The 15,464-nt window shown below is 41.6% G+C and overlaps 1 protein-coding gene across 1 annotated transcript in view; it reads left to right on the plus strand.

The window, feature by feature from the left end:
• Nucleotides 1-15,464, plus strand: part of DNAH3 (dynein axonemal heavy chain 3) — a 172,248-nt gene that overhangs the window by 71,425 nt on the left and 85,359 nt on the right. The window contains exons 26-30 of the mRNA XM_027773745.1: nt 3,170-3,262; nt 5,339-5,449; nt 9,505-9,619; nt 13,836-14,034; nt 15,272-15,380. Of these exons, the coding sequence (XP_027629546.1) occupies nt 3,170-3,262; nt 5,339-5,449; nt 9,505-9,619; nt 13,836-14,034; nt 15,272-15,380 (627 nt within the window). The remainder of the gene's footprint in view (nt 1-3,169; nt 3,263-5,338; nt 5,450-9,504; nt 9,620-13,835; nt 14,035-15,271; nt 15,381-15,464) is intronic.

Here is a 15,464-nt window from a genome sequence, read left to right on the forward strand (position 1 = left end):
TCTCCTCCATTCTCCTCTTGGGATCTTGGGCACGCACACACACGCGCCCGGCGTGAGTTTTAAGCGACCGGGTCCGGGACGCAAACCGCGGTTGACTACATGGGAGTCTAGCGACATAGCCATTACGCTAACTGCTGGTTCCCTTCAGAGTTTCTTGAAGAGCTGATCTGGTGTTGGTAAGTTATTTCAGGTTTTGTTTTTCTAAGAAGATTTTAATCTTTTTTTCCCATATGAAGGATAATCTTGCTAGATATAATAATCTTGGTTGAAATAGTTTCTCTTAACACTTTCAATATGTTTTCCCATTCTTTTCTTGCCTGTATTGTTTCTATTGAAAGATCTGGTGTTAGCCTGATGGAATGACCTTTGTAAGTTTCTTGACGTTTCTCTCTTGCCGATTTTAGTATCTGTGGTTTTGGCCAGTCTGGCTTAGACATGCCTTGGAGAGGATCTTCTTTGGTTTATTCTAGACGTGCCTTGGAGAGGATCTTCTTTGGTTTATTCTATTTGGGGTCCTTTGTATTTCTTGGGTCTGGATATTTGAATGCCTTTCTAGATTTGGAAAGTTTTCTTTCAGGATTTTATGGAATAGATTTTCCGTGCCCTCATTAGTTTTTCACCTTCTGGAATACCAATTATTTAGATGTTTGAACGTTTAGTGGAATCCATTATTTCTCATATATTATCCTCATTTTTATTGTTATTTTCTCTATCTTTTTGGTGTTTTTTTCTAGGTCAGAGGTTTTATCTTCTGTGTTGGAGATTTGATCTTCAGCATGGTCTAATTGGCTTTTTTTTTTTTTTTTTGGAGAGGTTTTCGCTATAGGGTACATGCACTCGGCAGACAGACAGAGACAGACATAGAGACAGAAAGAGAGAAATCACCCCCCAGGGGGAATGGCCATGCTGCAATCCCTTCTGGCACGCACGCACACGTGCCTGGCGTGAGTTTAAGCCACCGGGTCCAGGACTTGAACCGTGGTCGACTACGTGGGAGTCCAGCGACATAGCCATTACGCTAACTGCTGGTCCCTCTAATTGGCTTTTAATACTTTAAAGAGAGTTTTTGATTTCCTGTATTACAGACTTCATCCCTAATAGTTCTACCTAATTCTTTATTATAGTGTCCATTTCTTCTTTCAAATTGTGGAAGGACTTCCTCATCTCCTGGAGTTCATTGTCTCTTTTCTGTTCCAACTCAGAGTTTTGTCACTGTGATGTTTTCAGTTCTTTCTCTGATAATTTGGTCTGTTTTTATTTTATTTTATTTTTTTCAAGAAATGGGGGGAAGTTATTATGTCCTTTTGATGAAGACTATTTTCTGGTTTCTTTAAACCTGGGGCTCTTCTTCTACTTCTAGTCATTGGTGATGTATTCACTTTTGGATGCCTTTTTGGAGAATGTTTCTACCACTAGGAACAGTTTGCTTCCCTTCTGCTGTGGATTGATGTTTGCCGAAGTCTCTCTTCTGCTGTGTTTAGTAATGTGGACGAATGTTTTTAGGTCTCCCTGTGAAGAGCTCAGTGACGAATGATCCAGATAGATAGTTTCCTGGGGTACTATGTAGGTGTGTATGTGTGTGTATGTGTGTGTGTATTATATAAAATTTAAGTTTAATCGCTATACATCTTTTTACAACATGGTTTGTTCCAGTACAAATACAGTGCGTATCAATCAAGACAAAGACATTACCATATAATGATATATTATCATCAGCAATTAACGTTTCATTTTTGTGTCAGTTAAATGTATTTTTTGTTTTTCCCCCCATTCCTCTCCCTTTTTTCCCCTTTATCACTCCCTCTTACTGTCTCTAGTATCTACAATTGTCCTCCCTGTTGTTATACCTTCCAGTCTTCGGTTTCTGCTATAGAGAGCAGACATTCAGTATGTATTGAGTGGGGACATAACCAAATCTGTCTTTCATAGTCTGGCTTGCTTTGCTTAGCATTAAATCTTCCATATTCATCCACTTTGTATCGAATGTCAAGGTTTTGGGAGCTAGCAGGTGGTGGGGTAGTTAAGGTGCTCATCTTTCACATGACCAGCTGTGATTTGAGTCCTGGACCCGGTGGCTTGCTTTCTCACTCTCCCCATCTCTCTCTGTCTCTCTCTGGTCTAATTGAATAATAATAATAGGTAAAATAAGTAATTCTTTTAAAAAATTAGAAAATTCGTTCCTATAAATTAAACCTGTAACCAAATCAAAGGCAAAGTTATTAAAAAAAATAAAAAGTCAGGATCTCATTTTTTTTATGGCTGAGTAGTACTCCTTAGAGTACATGTGCCACATTTTTTAAATGCATTCATTAATTTTTGTACATTTGAGTTGATTCTATGTTCCAGCAATTGTAAATAATGCTGCAATAAACATAGGTACTCAGTTTGAAAGGTCAACAAAACATTTTGGAGTCAATGAAAGATATAATACCACTTAACCCAGTTTTTCATACATATGTCCTTACACAATGAGTAAAATGCAAATTAATTCCAGTCCTACTGAAAATGATGGCATCATCAAGTGGAAGCAGGCGAGCACTCTTGGCCTTGTTTTGTTCACTGTTTTTGCCACCTCCTATGTAAACTGCCAGGAGTCACATTGGTAACCAGATACTAGCTAGCTTACTGGTGCCTGAAGTCAATTGCTACAGTTACCTCAGCCTGAGTATTTTTCTGCATTGTGAATTACCTGTGGACTTTCATCAAAATCTAAATGTCTAGGTTGCATGTCACACCAACTAAATTAGAAAGTCTGGGGGATAGGAGTCATGTATTTAAAAGATCTCCAGATGATTCTAGCACTGGGCACAGTTTGGAATCCACAGGAATTGTGTATGAGTTACAACTGTTAATTAAAATGGAGTCATTTATCTGATACCTGAAATAAGATTGTTCATTTACCCCTCGAGAAGTTGTCTATTGCAGAAAATGATATTAAAGAAATAGGTGTTAAAAGTCCTCAATGGCCCCTTTGGGAGGTTTATAGTCCTCCTACCTAAAATACCATAAATAAGCATGAGGATAATAATGAAAGAATATTGGCTTAAAGAAGTGGCAGGTCTTTGGCCTTTCTCCATCCCTGTCCTGAGAGAAAGTTGGGTTCTGCCCATGGTCCTCATGTGGGATATGGGTGACTGTTGCTGCCTTCTCCTTCTGTCTTGCCCTACAGGGGATGGTGGAAAAATGGCTCCAGCAGGTGGAACAGGTCATGCTTGCCAGTATGCGGGATGTTATTGGACTTGGGATTGAAGCATACGTCAAGGTAAACGAGAGTTGGGGTCCATGGGCCAGTGTGTTGTTACAGTAGAGGGAACTTTGGGAAGAGGATTAAATGGATCGGTTCACTTGACCCATCTGTCTTCTACCAAAACTAACCCATCTGTGCCTCTGTCTCCTGTAAATTCTGAGACAAACATATTTCTGGTGAAATATTGGCAGTTAGAAGCTGGAAAGAGGGTTAGTGGAAGTCTCTTGTTGCTCAGGGCCAGTCCTTTCTGTTCCATGGAATGGATAATGTGAGGTCTAGTTAGAGCTTTCAATTAAGCATTTATGTTACATAGACCTTGAATATCATTTAAGCTCCAAAGCTTTAAGAGAAATAGTTATGACACAAACTTAAGAGAAAAGAACCTGTCACAATAACACTTTAGCCAACCTCTAACTTCCCTCCCTTCTTTTATCTGCCTGTTCTAACTTGTAGGCCTGTCCCCATGCCCTGGACCCATCCCAGCAAAGCAATATTCAGTTAATACTTTCACAGTGAAGTGTTGAGGACTGATCCTGCTGTCCTTGAAGTAATATTTGGATTGTACATAAAAGGTCAACCCACTCCCCTAGGATATATTCTGAATCTAAACTACCAGAAAAACAACTACCAGTATGAAATTTTTTCATGCAATCCAACCTATAACAAGAGTCAGCAAACATTTTCTGTAAAGGGCTCGGTGGTAAATATTTTCAGCTCTGAAGGCTTCACTCCTGTCACAACCACTTGTCTTTGTCCTTGTAGCATAAAAACAGTACAGACAAAACGTAAAGGATGGGTATAAGTATGTTTTAATACATCCCCTACGATTTACAAAATAGGCATGCCAGATTTGGATTCCGGGCCATAGTCTTCTCACTCCTGATCTATAGTTTAAGGACAAAGTGGGGAGAGGGGAGAAGGAGACATGGCTGAGAAAACTGTGGCAGAGCACTATAATATTATCTAGCCATTAAAAAGAGTAGTTATGAGGCCAGCAGGTGGCATGGTGGTTGAGGCACTGGACTACCACATGTGACCTCGGTGTAAGTCACAGACCCAGCAGCTTGAAACTCAGGCCAGCTGCATGTGCGTATGTGCCCAAAATCGCAAGAGGAGATTGGAGGAGAAGGGATTGCAGCATGGCCATCCCCTAGGGGATGATGCCTCACTTTCTATCTCTTGTTGCCTCTCTCCAGTGAATGCACACACCCTATGGCAAAACAAAACAAAAAAAAAAATCTTTCTTAAAAAAAAAAAGTAGTTCTGGTCCCAGCAGTTAGCGTAATGGCTATGTTGCTGGACTCCCATGTAGTCGACCGTGGTTCGAGTCCCAGACACGGTGGCTTAAACTCTTGCTGGGCATGTATGTGTGTGTGCGTGCCCAAGATCCTGAGAGGAGAATGGAGGAGAAGGGATTGCAGCGTGGCCATCTCCTCTGAGGGGTGATTTCTTGCTTTCTATCTCTCTGTCTCTGTCTTCCTGGTGAGCGCACACACCCAATAAGAAAAAACTCTCAAGCGGGAACCATCAGTTAGCGTAATGGCTATGTTGCTGGACTCCCACATAGTTGACCGTGGTTCGCGTCCTGGACCCGGTGACTTAAAACTCATGCCGGGCACGTGTGTGTGCGTGCCCAAGATCCCAAGAGGAGAATGGAGGAGAAGGGATTGCAGGGTGATCATCCCCCCTAGGGGGTGATTTCTTGCTTTCTTTCTTTAATGTCTCTCTCTGTCTGTCTGGTGAGCACACGCGCCCTATAGTGAAAATCTCTCCAAAAAAAAAAAAAAAAAAAAAGAAAGGGGTTATAAGAATTCTCTGAGCACCACTTGATTATAAACAAAACAAGTGAAAAATATCACTGAAAAAATACAAAGAGTTGATGATGATTGATTTCTTTTCCTTTCTCATAATATTCAGAGAGGAAGGCAAAATTCAACAATCCCAGAGATGTCAAGACGTGTAGTTATCTGAGAGTGGGGAAGGATTTTGGTTTTGTTGTGGGGGTGAGTTGTTGGGACATGTTTTTGTAAAGTTTGTTTGAACTCAACGTGGTGAACTGATCCAACAACAGGCCTTACTACACTTTCCCAGGTTCCTCGTAATCAGTGGGTCTTGGAGTGGCCGGGCCAGGTGGTTATCTGTGTCTCTTCCATCTTTTGGACCAAAGAGGTGTCTGAAGCCCTGGCTGAACATACTCTACCGGTAAGTGACCTGCTGTGAAGCTGGCACAGGAGATCCAAGCATCAGTTAGGATTTGAGTGACTTGTAATTAGAGTAGTCATGGTTTGTTTTCTAATCAGAAATAACATGGGCCCACAGCATCACAGAAGCCAGGGTTCTCATGAGGCTAGTGGGATGGAGAATTTGGAATTGGGGCCATCCTAGAGTGCTATAGTGTAAGACCTCTAGACAGAGGTTAGAAATTCTGGCCCACAGGAGTCTGTCTCATCAGCCTTTGCTTCCAGGGATCAATCTGGAAGAATTCCCACCAACAGAGACTCCTTATCTAGGTCTCTTTATTCTAGGCCAGGGGACCACCATTTTCTTCTACTCCTCCAGCACTTCCCCTTCTCAACACCCCCAGGCCCACCAGGATCTACCTCTAACACTCTCATCAGCTGTCTATTGAGATGAGGTCCACTCAAGTGCCTGCTTATCCTCAGGTCCAGATATAAGTATTTCTAGTCACTTGATGTCAGTGTTTAAGAGTATAAGACCTGGATGGACTTGGGTTCAAATGTTGGCACATTAATCAACATCCCTCTACCCAGTTCCCCTCTATCCTTCCCAGCCTACAGTAGTCATTCTTCAACTCTACTTCTATGAGGTCACGTGTAAAAATTTGCTAGAGAGTTCACGCATTTGCCAGAGAGAAGGAAAATGAGAAAGTACCTCTCCCCCCATGAATGATGGTCACATTGCAGTCCCTTCTCCTCCATTTCTCCTTTCCTGAGCATGCATGCACTTGCACCTGGCATGTTTTATAAGCCCTGGATCTGGGACTTGAACTGTATTGTCAGCCATATAGGAAGCGGCCCCCTTTACCATGCTATCAACTGGCCTGTGGTCACATTTTTTAATGCAAATGAAATGACAGATAGAAGCAATAGTGTTATAAAATCCAGTGGGGTGGATACAGTTATTAACAATTTGCTATATATCTCAGAATAACTAAAAAAAAAATATTTTTCTTTTTTTGGAGAGGTTTTTGCTATAGGGCGCGTGTGCTCGCCAGACAGACAGAGAGAAACAGAGAGATAGAAAGCGAGAAATCACCCCCCAGGGGGGATGGCCACACTGCAGTCCCTTCTCCTCTATTCTCCTCTCAGGATCCTGGGCACGCACGCACATGCGCCTGGCGTGAATTTAAACCACCGGGTCCGGGACTCAAACCACAGTCGACTATATGGTAGTCCAGCGACATAGCCATTACGCTAACTGCTGGTCCCACTAAAAAAGATTTTGAAAGCTCCCAACATAAAACAGTGACAAATGACTGAGTCAATATACTGATTTCCCTGATTTGATCAATCACACATCATATTTTTTTTTAGTTAACTTTTTCCATGAGAGAGATAGAGACACATACAGATGGAGATAGGCATCCCCACAAGGTCCTCACTGCCACACAAGCCCCCACCCCAGCCCAGCCAACCTGGATCACAGGCACATTGCATGTGTCCAGTGCATGCAGGGAAGTCTCAGGACAAGAACCAAGGACTCTGCTGCTGCCATACCACCATCTGGTCTCCACATGTGTTCTTGTACTAAAAAGTATCACATTGTACCTCACAGACTTTTACTACTATTGTATGTCAGTAAGAAATCCTGACACAGTCGCTTGTTAGTCATGTGACCAGAAGCAATTCAACCTGAGTCTCAGCCTCCTTGTCTATAAAATGCAAGGAGTTGTAGCACATCATATTATTGTGGGAGGGTTACAAAAGATTCCAGGAAATTATTCAGTGCTTAGATGCCAGGTTATAATCCTACAGAGAAGACGCCATGTCTGTCCTCGCTATTATATCTCCAGGTGTTTTTGCAATGAGTAGGTACTCAATGAATATTTGTTGAGAATAAATGGTAACTATGTTCAATTTTTCTACCATGGTATAATTTTCCCATGACGATCTCATCAATCTTCCTGTTAATCCCTTTAGAAAACTGGATGTGTATCAGACTGTTTTAATTACCCTATTTTACTTTATGCATTACACTCAGAACATTAATTTTGATCAAGGCTCATATTTATGTAAGTTCCCCGTTGATAATTTCTAATACATGTATTGCACTGTACACTTGGAAACCATTTTCATACATATCATTTTAAACTTCAGAAACTCTAAAGCCTTCTGACTTTTGTGCCTGCATCTCTGTTCCTGGTAGGCAGAATGTTCCCCATTACACACTCAAGTCCAGAGTGCACGCATGCTCTATAATGTGCCTCAGTCTCCTAAAGGAAGCAGGTCTTGGCAAGCAGGGTCATCCATCCATCTATCTATTCATTCTTCATTTCACTAGTGTTTGTTTGTCATCTTTTCTGTGCCGGGACCATGCTACTTGACAAAGGGAATTAGAGGTGAATGAGGCAGACATAGTCCCTGTCTTCGGGGATTTATAGCTGGTGGGGTAGAAAGAGGCTCTTTTCTAGAACTGCAGTAAGGGAACAGGGATCCAGGAAATGTGCAGAGGGAGGAGGAATGTGAGAGAGGAATGAGGATTAGAGAAGATTTCCCAGAAAAGTGGCGCCAAAAAGGAAATCTAAAATATGAGTTAAGATTAGCCAGACAGGATAGGAGGATGAATGTTCCAGAGAGAGGACCTGGAATATGCAAAAGTCTGAAGATGGAGAGCAATGGTACGGTCCAGCAACTGAAGGCACTCTGGTCTAGAATAGCTGTGGAATGGGTGTGGTTAAAAGAGATGTGGGGAACAGGTCCATCACCAAGGGCAGTGGGGAGGAAGACTGAAAATACTTTCACGTTAGGCCATGTGCCAAGGACATCGTCACATAAACACTATCTCATTCGATCCCAAATCAGCTTGAAAAGGTGACTGTAACTGTCTAGATGTGACAGACCAAGAGACAGAGTTTAAAATCACCTGCCCAGAACCTTAGGTGGTCTCTTTTTTCCTTTTGAAAATTCATTTTTATTTTTTACATCTTCATTTTGAAATACTACCAGGCTTATACATATAGTTGCAAAAATAATATAAAGAATCCTCTTCACCTAGATTCCTCAGATATTAACATATTTGATAACCACAGTGCAATTGTACAAATTAGGAAACCAATGTTAATATATTATTCTCAAATCTATAGGTCTTTTTTTTTTTTTAAGCCTTTTAAATTGAGAAATTTAAATTTAGCCTGTTGCCCTACTGCAAAAATAATATAAAGAATCCTCTTCACCTAGATTCCTCAGATATTAACATATTTGATAACCACAGTGCAATTGTACAAATTAGGAAACCAATGAATATATTATTCTCAAATCTATAGGTCTTTTTTTTTTTTTAAGCCTTTTAAATTGAGTAATTTAAATTTAGCCTGTTGCCCTACTAGTGTCTTTTTTTTCTGGACCAGGTTTCAATCCAGGATTACACATTATAGATATTTTTTTATACCTCTTTGCCTCTTTTAATCTGAAGATTCAGATTTTTAAAAATTAATTCTGGTTTACTATATACTTAATACACTAAAATTCACCTTTTTAGTGTGCAGTTCTGAGTTCTGACACATGCATACATTTGTGTAAACACCATCATAATTGAGACATAGAACAATTCCACAACACCCCAAAATTCCCTCGTGCCCTTTGTCGTCAAACTATCTTCCTACTCCACAGCTCTGGCAGAAACCGATCTATTTTCTGCCCCTGTAGTTCTGCCTTTTACACAAAGTCATAAAAAGGGATATTCAAGAAGTTAATGGAAAATGCATATTATTAAAAAAAACTTTGCATGGATTTTCATATTTTTTTGTACCATAAAAAACTCATACTAAAATTCCACTTTTTCATAAACTTTTTAAAGTGCCCTTGTGAAAATAAAACCATGCAGTGTCCAGCCTTCTAAATCTGGCTTCTTACAGTTTGCCCAATTCACTTGATTCATCTCGAGGCTCATGACTAGGAAGGAGGAACAGGCAGGCTCGATATACCATCCAGGAGTCTGGCATCTGGTGGTGCCATTTCCTGCAATGAGGATTATCAGAGAGTCTAGTTTAACCAGTTGTTTGCTCCTCTGCCTTGCAGAATTTTCTGGAAAAGAGCAATGAGCAGATTGCACAGATAGTCCAGCTGGTGCGAGGGAAGCTGAGCAGTGGAGCTCGACTCACTCTCGGGGCTCTCACGGTCATCGATGTCCACGGTAAGCAAGGGGACTACCCTTGACCTTACTGGCTGTTCAGGAATAGCAGTCAGGCTTGCTTCTTTCAGTTTTCCTGCACCAAATGATGTTGTTTCCTTCTCCATTAGGGAGAAGCTTTTCCAACTGATTGTAAGGTGAGGGAGTGAGGAGAGACCCAACAGCCGGGAGCTCTGTGTATTTCCATCTTGTTTTTTCCTCTTCCCGTCCCCAACCTTATTTTCAGGAACCCTCTAAACAATAATGTCTCTTAGACAATGATGGCCGTATCCATTTCTAAGGGTCACCAACTTGGAATGATTTTCTTGGGCTAACCATAACTTGGTATTTTAAAAAATAAGTTTTTTAATTGCCAGAATGTGTGCTTACTAGAGAGAGATACAGAAAGACAGAGAAAAAGAGAGGGAGAGGGACAAAGCACCCCCTCAATGGGATGTGGTCATCCCACAGTCTCGTCTCCATTTCTGTATCCTGTCAGGTTTGGGGGCACACAAGCACATATACCTGGAGTGTTTTTTTAAGCTGTCAGATACAGGATCCATTTACTTTGACTGGCAGACCATGGGGCTGGCCCTATAACTCAATATTTTTGAATACTCACTAGGCACCATGCTTTGTGCTAAGTGATTGACATTCATAATCTCATTTTCATATATGTTTCCCATATTAAGAATCTGGTGCTAGGTTCAGTCCCATAGTGCAGTGGTTAAGTTCCGTGCATAGGGAGCTGGATCCCACACGGCCAACTGCAGTTCTAGTCCCAGCGGCAGCTTGCAAAACATGTTGGGGATATGTGCACGTGTGCCCCAAATCTTGACGGGATAGAATAATAGAGGAAAAAGGGTTGTGGCGTAACCACACCCTATTGGGAGGCAGGTGTTTTTTCTCTCTCTTTCTCTTTCTCTTATCTCTCTCCCTCCTGGTGAGTGCATATGCCTTCTGGCAATTAAAACCTTTTTTTTAAATTAAAAACAACTAAATAGTGAGCCAGCTGGTTACAAGGTGGTTATGGCAGCTGGATCCCACATGGCTGACTGTGCAGCCTGAGAAACACACCAGGCATGTGTGTTGCATGCCCAAAATCCCAAGAGGAGAAGGAAGGAGAAGGGACTGTGGTGTGGCCATTCCTCTTGGAGAGTGCTTTTTCACTTTCCTTCTCTCTCTCCTTCTCTATCTCTCCCCGGCAAGCATACGTGCCCTATAGCAAATTTTAAAAAATAATAATAGAATAAATAAAAAAATAACTCGCCAAGAGGAACACAGCTAGTAAGTAGCAGAGGCTCCTGTGCTTGTCCAATTCCAAACCCAAGGGACTGGAAATGGACAGTGATCAGGGAAGAGAGGTAAGACATGATACCTTACAGTTCCTCCTTAAACAAAACAAAACAAAAGAATGAGAGAAAAAGAGGAGGAGGAGGAAGCACTGAAGTCTTTACAGAAAAACAAACCACCTCCACACCCTCATTTTATCATCACCAAGGAAACTAGGGCTGGACCAGGCTGGTTGCCTGGGAATAGCATCTCTTGCTCACACACCCAGTCTCCTGGCATTTCATGTCATCTTACTCCTCTCAAGGTGGATGCTCATTTCTGTCTGCTTTTATTTGGGTAGATTAGCATAAAATCAGGGAGCCAGAGGGAGAATGTGCTCTTTATGCAGTCACATAACTAGTTGGTAGCAATGATAAGGGCCCCCAGAATGGCTGGGTTTGCAGACACACACATACATACGCACATACACTGCATGGGGAAGACACCCCCAACTCTGTCCTTTGAAATTCACTTTCCTTTTGGGTGTCTCATGCATATTCCTCCTCCTCCTACTACCCTATACCCTTTTCATTCTCGTAAGAACCCAGAGGGGGAATTAAATTCCCCAGGAAGGAAGAAAGAGCTGTGGATATCATCTTCTTCTAGGGATCTTCTCTGCAGGGCTTTGGATTTTACTGTAATAAGACTTTTCTCACAAAGAAGCACTGCACTTACACAAGCATCTCTTTACAGAGTTACGTTTCTAAGATGGTAATTTTGAGCCTACTGTACTAACTCTGAGATTTTAATAGCTCTCACCCTGTGAGTTACCTAAAAAATAATTAATGATTTTCACAAACCTACATCTACTCTTCAACATCAGGACTCCTGTCACTGTGAGAAAATTAAATTAGGCTCGCAATCCTATGAGAAAAGGAGGAAAAAAACTAGAAATGTATCTCCCTACCGATTTCTCAGGCTCCCAGATGGAAAGAATACATCTAATCACGGATTCATGGGCCCCTTTCCTCTGCTAACTACATCCACCCAGATGACTGCATTCTCCTACGATAACCTAGAGGCATGCAATAGAACCAAAAGGGCCATGCTGGGGATATAACAGAATTTGGGGTAACTATACATTGCAAAGCCCTCGGGGTTAGCCCCTGAAGAGTTAGGGATGATCACAGTTAATAGAATAAATAAAAAAATAACTCGCCAAGAGGAACACAGCTAGTAAGTAGCAGAGGCTCCTGTGCTTGTCCAATTCCAAACCCAAGGGACTGGAAATGGACAGTGATCAGGGAAGAGAGGTAAGACATGATACCTTACAGTTCCTCCTTAAACAAAACAAAACAAAAGAATGAGAGAAAAAGAGGAGGAGGAGGAAGCACTGAAGTCTTTACAGAAAAACAAACCACCTCCACACCCTCATTTTATCATCACCAAGGAAACTAGGGCTGGACCAGGCTGGTTGCCTGGGAATAGCATCTCTTGCTCACACACCCAGTCTCCTGGCATTTCATGTCATCTTACTCCTCTCAAGGTGGATGCTCATTTCTGTCTGCTTTTATTTGGGTAGATTAGCATAAAATCAGGGAGCCAGAGGGAGAATGTGCTCTTTATGCAGTCACATAACTAGTTGGTAGCAATGATAAGGGCCCCCAGAATGGCTGGGTTTGCAGACACACACATACATACGCACATACACTGCATGGGGAAGACACCCCCAACTCTGTCCTTTGAAATTCACTTTCCTTTTGGGTGTCTCATGCATATTCCTCCTCCTCCTACTACCCTATACCCTTTTCATTCTCGTAAGAACCCAGAGGGGGAATTAAATTCCCCAGGAAGGAAGAAAGAGCTGTGGATATCATCTTCTTCTAGGGATCTTCTCTGCAGGGCTTTGGATTTTACTGTAATAAGACTTTTCTCACAAAGAAGCACTGCACTTACACAAGCATCTCTTTACAGAGTTACGTTTCTAAGATGGTAATTTTGAGCCTACTGTACTAACTCTGAGATTTTAATAGCTCTCACCCTGTGAGTTACCTAAAAAATAATTAATGATTTTCACAAACCTACATCTACTCTTCAACATCAGGACTCCTGTCACTGTGAGAAAATTAAATTAGGCTCGCAATCCTATGAGAAAAGGAGGAAAAAAACTAGAAATGTATCTCCCTACCGATTTCTCAGGCTCCCAGATGGAAAGAATACATCTAATCACGGATTCATGGGCCCCTTTCCTCTGCTAACTACATCCGCCCAGATGACTGCATTCTCCTACGATAACCTAGAGGCATGCAATAGAACCAAAAGGGCCATGCTGGGGATATAACAGAATTTGGGGTAACTATACATTGCAAAGCCCTCGGGGTTAGCCCCTGAAGAGTTAGGGATGATCACAGTAACTAGTACTTACATAGTGTTTTTATATGCCAGACACTTTTCTGTATCTCTATCATCTCTCTGTCTTTTTGTTTATCTATCTATCTGATATTCTTAAATCAGATAGCTTGAGTTTAATTTCCGGGTACACCATTAATTAGCTATGTGACGTCAAGCAAGTTACTCAGGTTCTCTGTCCCTCAGTTGCATGATCTGTAAAATGGGGATGGCATAGTACCTACCTTCTTAGGGTTATCATGAGAATTAAATGAATATACTTCATGCTCATTTAATATCTCTGCTATGCTCTCTGAGATTCTAACCACTAGGCCACAGGACTGCCCCAGTACAGCAGATTCTTTGCCTGGCTCCTTGAATGGAAACAATGACCTTCTTTTGACAAATCCTACTACCTGCAAATTGGAAGTAGACCAGGAGGATTTGAGCCTGAAATTATCAGGAGAGGGAGGGGTAGCTTTGATAATAGCCTCAGACCTATTCTAACTGAGGAGTTTATGAGGATGGGAGAATTCCCATAGCTCTGTGTGCACATATTTCTGCATCTATGTCCCAACAGCTCGGGATGTAGTGGCCAAGTTATCTGAGAATGGGGTCTCTGACCTGAACGATTTCCAGTGGATCTCGCAGCTGCGCTACTACTGGCAGGCCAAGGATGTGCAGGTGCAAATGATAACTACCGAAGCCTTGTATGGCTATGAGTACCTGGGAAACTCCCCCCGGCTGGTGATCACACCCCTCACTGACCGCTGCTACAGGTAAATGCTGGGGCTTCCAGACCTGAAGGGCAAATAGAGAACTCCAAAGGCAAAAGACTCTGGAGAGGAAGGTTAGGGCATCTTCGTTCTTTTCCTTTACTCTCTACATTTTAGATTGTCAGGTTTTAGAATTTCATGCTTAGTCACCGTGATTTCACACATGGGCATAGAAACTAGATCTTCAGGCCATAAATGAGAACCCAGTAGGCATCCCAGTGCCAATTAGTATGTTTGAACCAATATGAGAATATTGGTGCATTCCATGAATATGACATGGGACTTAAGTAGAAAGCTCTCCCGTGGCAGGAATCAAGATGGTTTCTAGAGCTCATGTGGCCAAGAGATAGATGAGAGGCCAGGGCAAGGACCCAGACAAAAAGTCTCTCAGCTCTTCCAGCCAGTCTAATGGAGAGATGTAGTCATTTGTGTTCAGCAAAGTGCTTTGCCACTTTTCATGGAATTCATAACCTTTGGAGTCTACATTTTGAGTACTTGTTAATTTCTCAGTACATAGTCTCTTTGCTTTTATGTATTTTTTTTACAGTGGAATCTTTCAAGGTTATAAAAATAATGCTTCAAAGTATCTTCTCCCCAAATTCTCAATCACTTATTTTGTATATTCTGTGATTTTTTGCTCTTTATTCATTCATTTATTCCATTCATTATTTAGCAACCATTTCTTGAACTTTTCTGTGTACTATCCATGACCTTAAGGAATCCTAAATCTAACTGAGGAGGAGACATGTCCAGTTGATTACAAGATAGCACGTTAACTTGAATTATAGAGACAAGGGCTGTGGAATAGCACATCATTTATTTCTAATATTTATCTTGAATTACCACATGCCAGGCACTGTGTTAATTTGTGAAGGACACAAAACTGAGACAATTATGCCTTCTGAACTGAAGAGTTCGTGGTCTAGTGGGAGCGATATATTTATTTTCACCATTACATTATCTCTGGTGCCTTTAGCATGAGGAGTTAAAGCATTGTTTTATTTGATTCATTTATGTCTGTATGTGTGAATTTATTCATTTGATTATTCATTTAAGCTAATGTTTATAGGTGCTGCCATGTGCCAGGCTCTGATGTTATAGTTCTGACTAAAGCAGAACTTTTTTTTGCCAGGATGATGTTTTGGTCATATATAATCAGCAGAAATTTTTACTTATTTGTATGAATCAAAATAAAGAAAAAGCCAGTTTCTTTCCTGAGTTCTTATTTCTTTCCCTTAAGGACGCTTATGGGAGCTTTGAAGCTGAACCTTGGGGGAGCCCCAGAGGGTCCAGCTGGAACGGGAAAGACAGAAACCACCAAAGATCTGGCCAAAGCTTTGGCCAAGCAGGTAGAGAAATGCTGTCCATCCCACCTTCTCTTCCTGCCTCTATCTTACCTTTGTCCAGGGACACGAGCATGAAGTTCAGGATGG

This window comes from Tupaia chinensis, unplaced genomic scaffold (assembly GCF_000334495.1).
Source record: "Tupaia chinensis unplaced genomic scaffold, TupChi_1.0 Scaffold000367_1, whole genome shotgun sequence".
In the NCBI taxonomy this organism is placed as follows: Eukaryota; Metazoa; Chordata; class Mammalia; order Scandentia; family Tupaiidae; genus Tupaia; species Tupaia belangeri.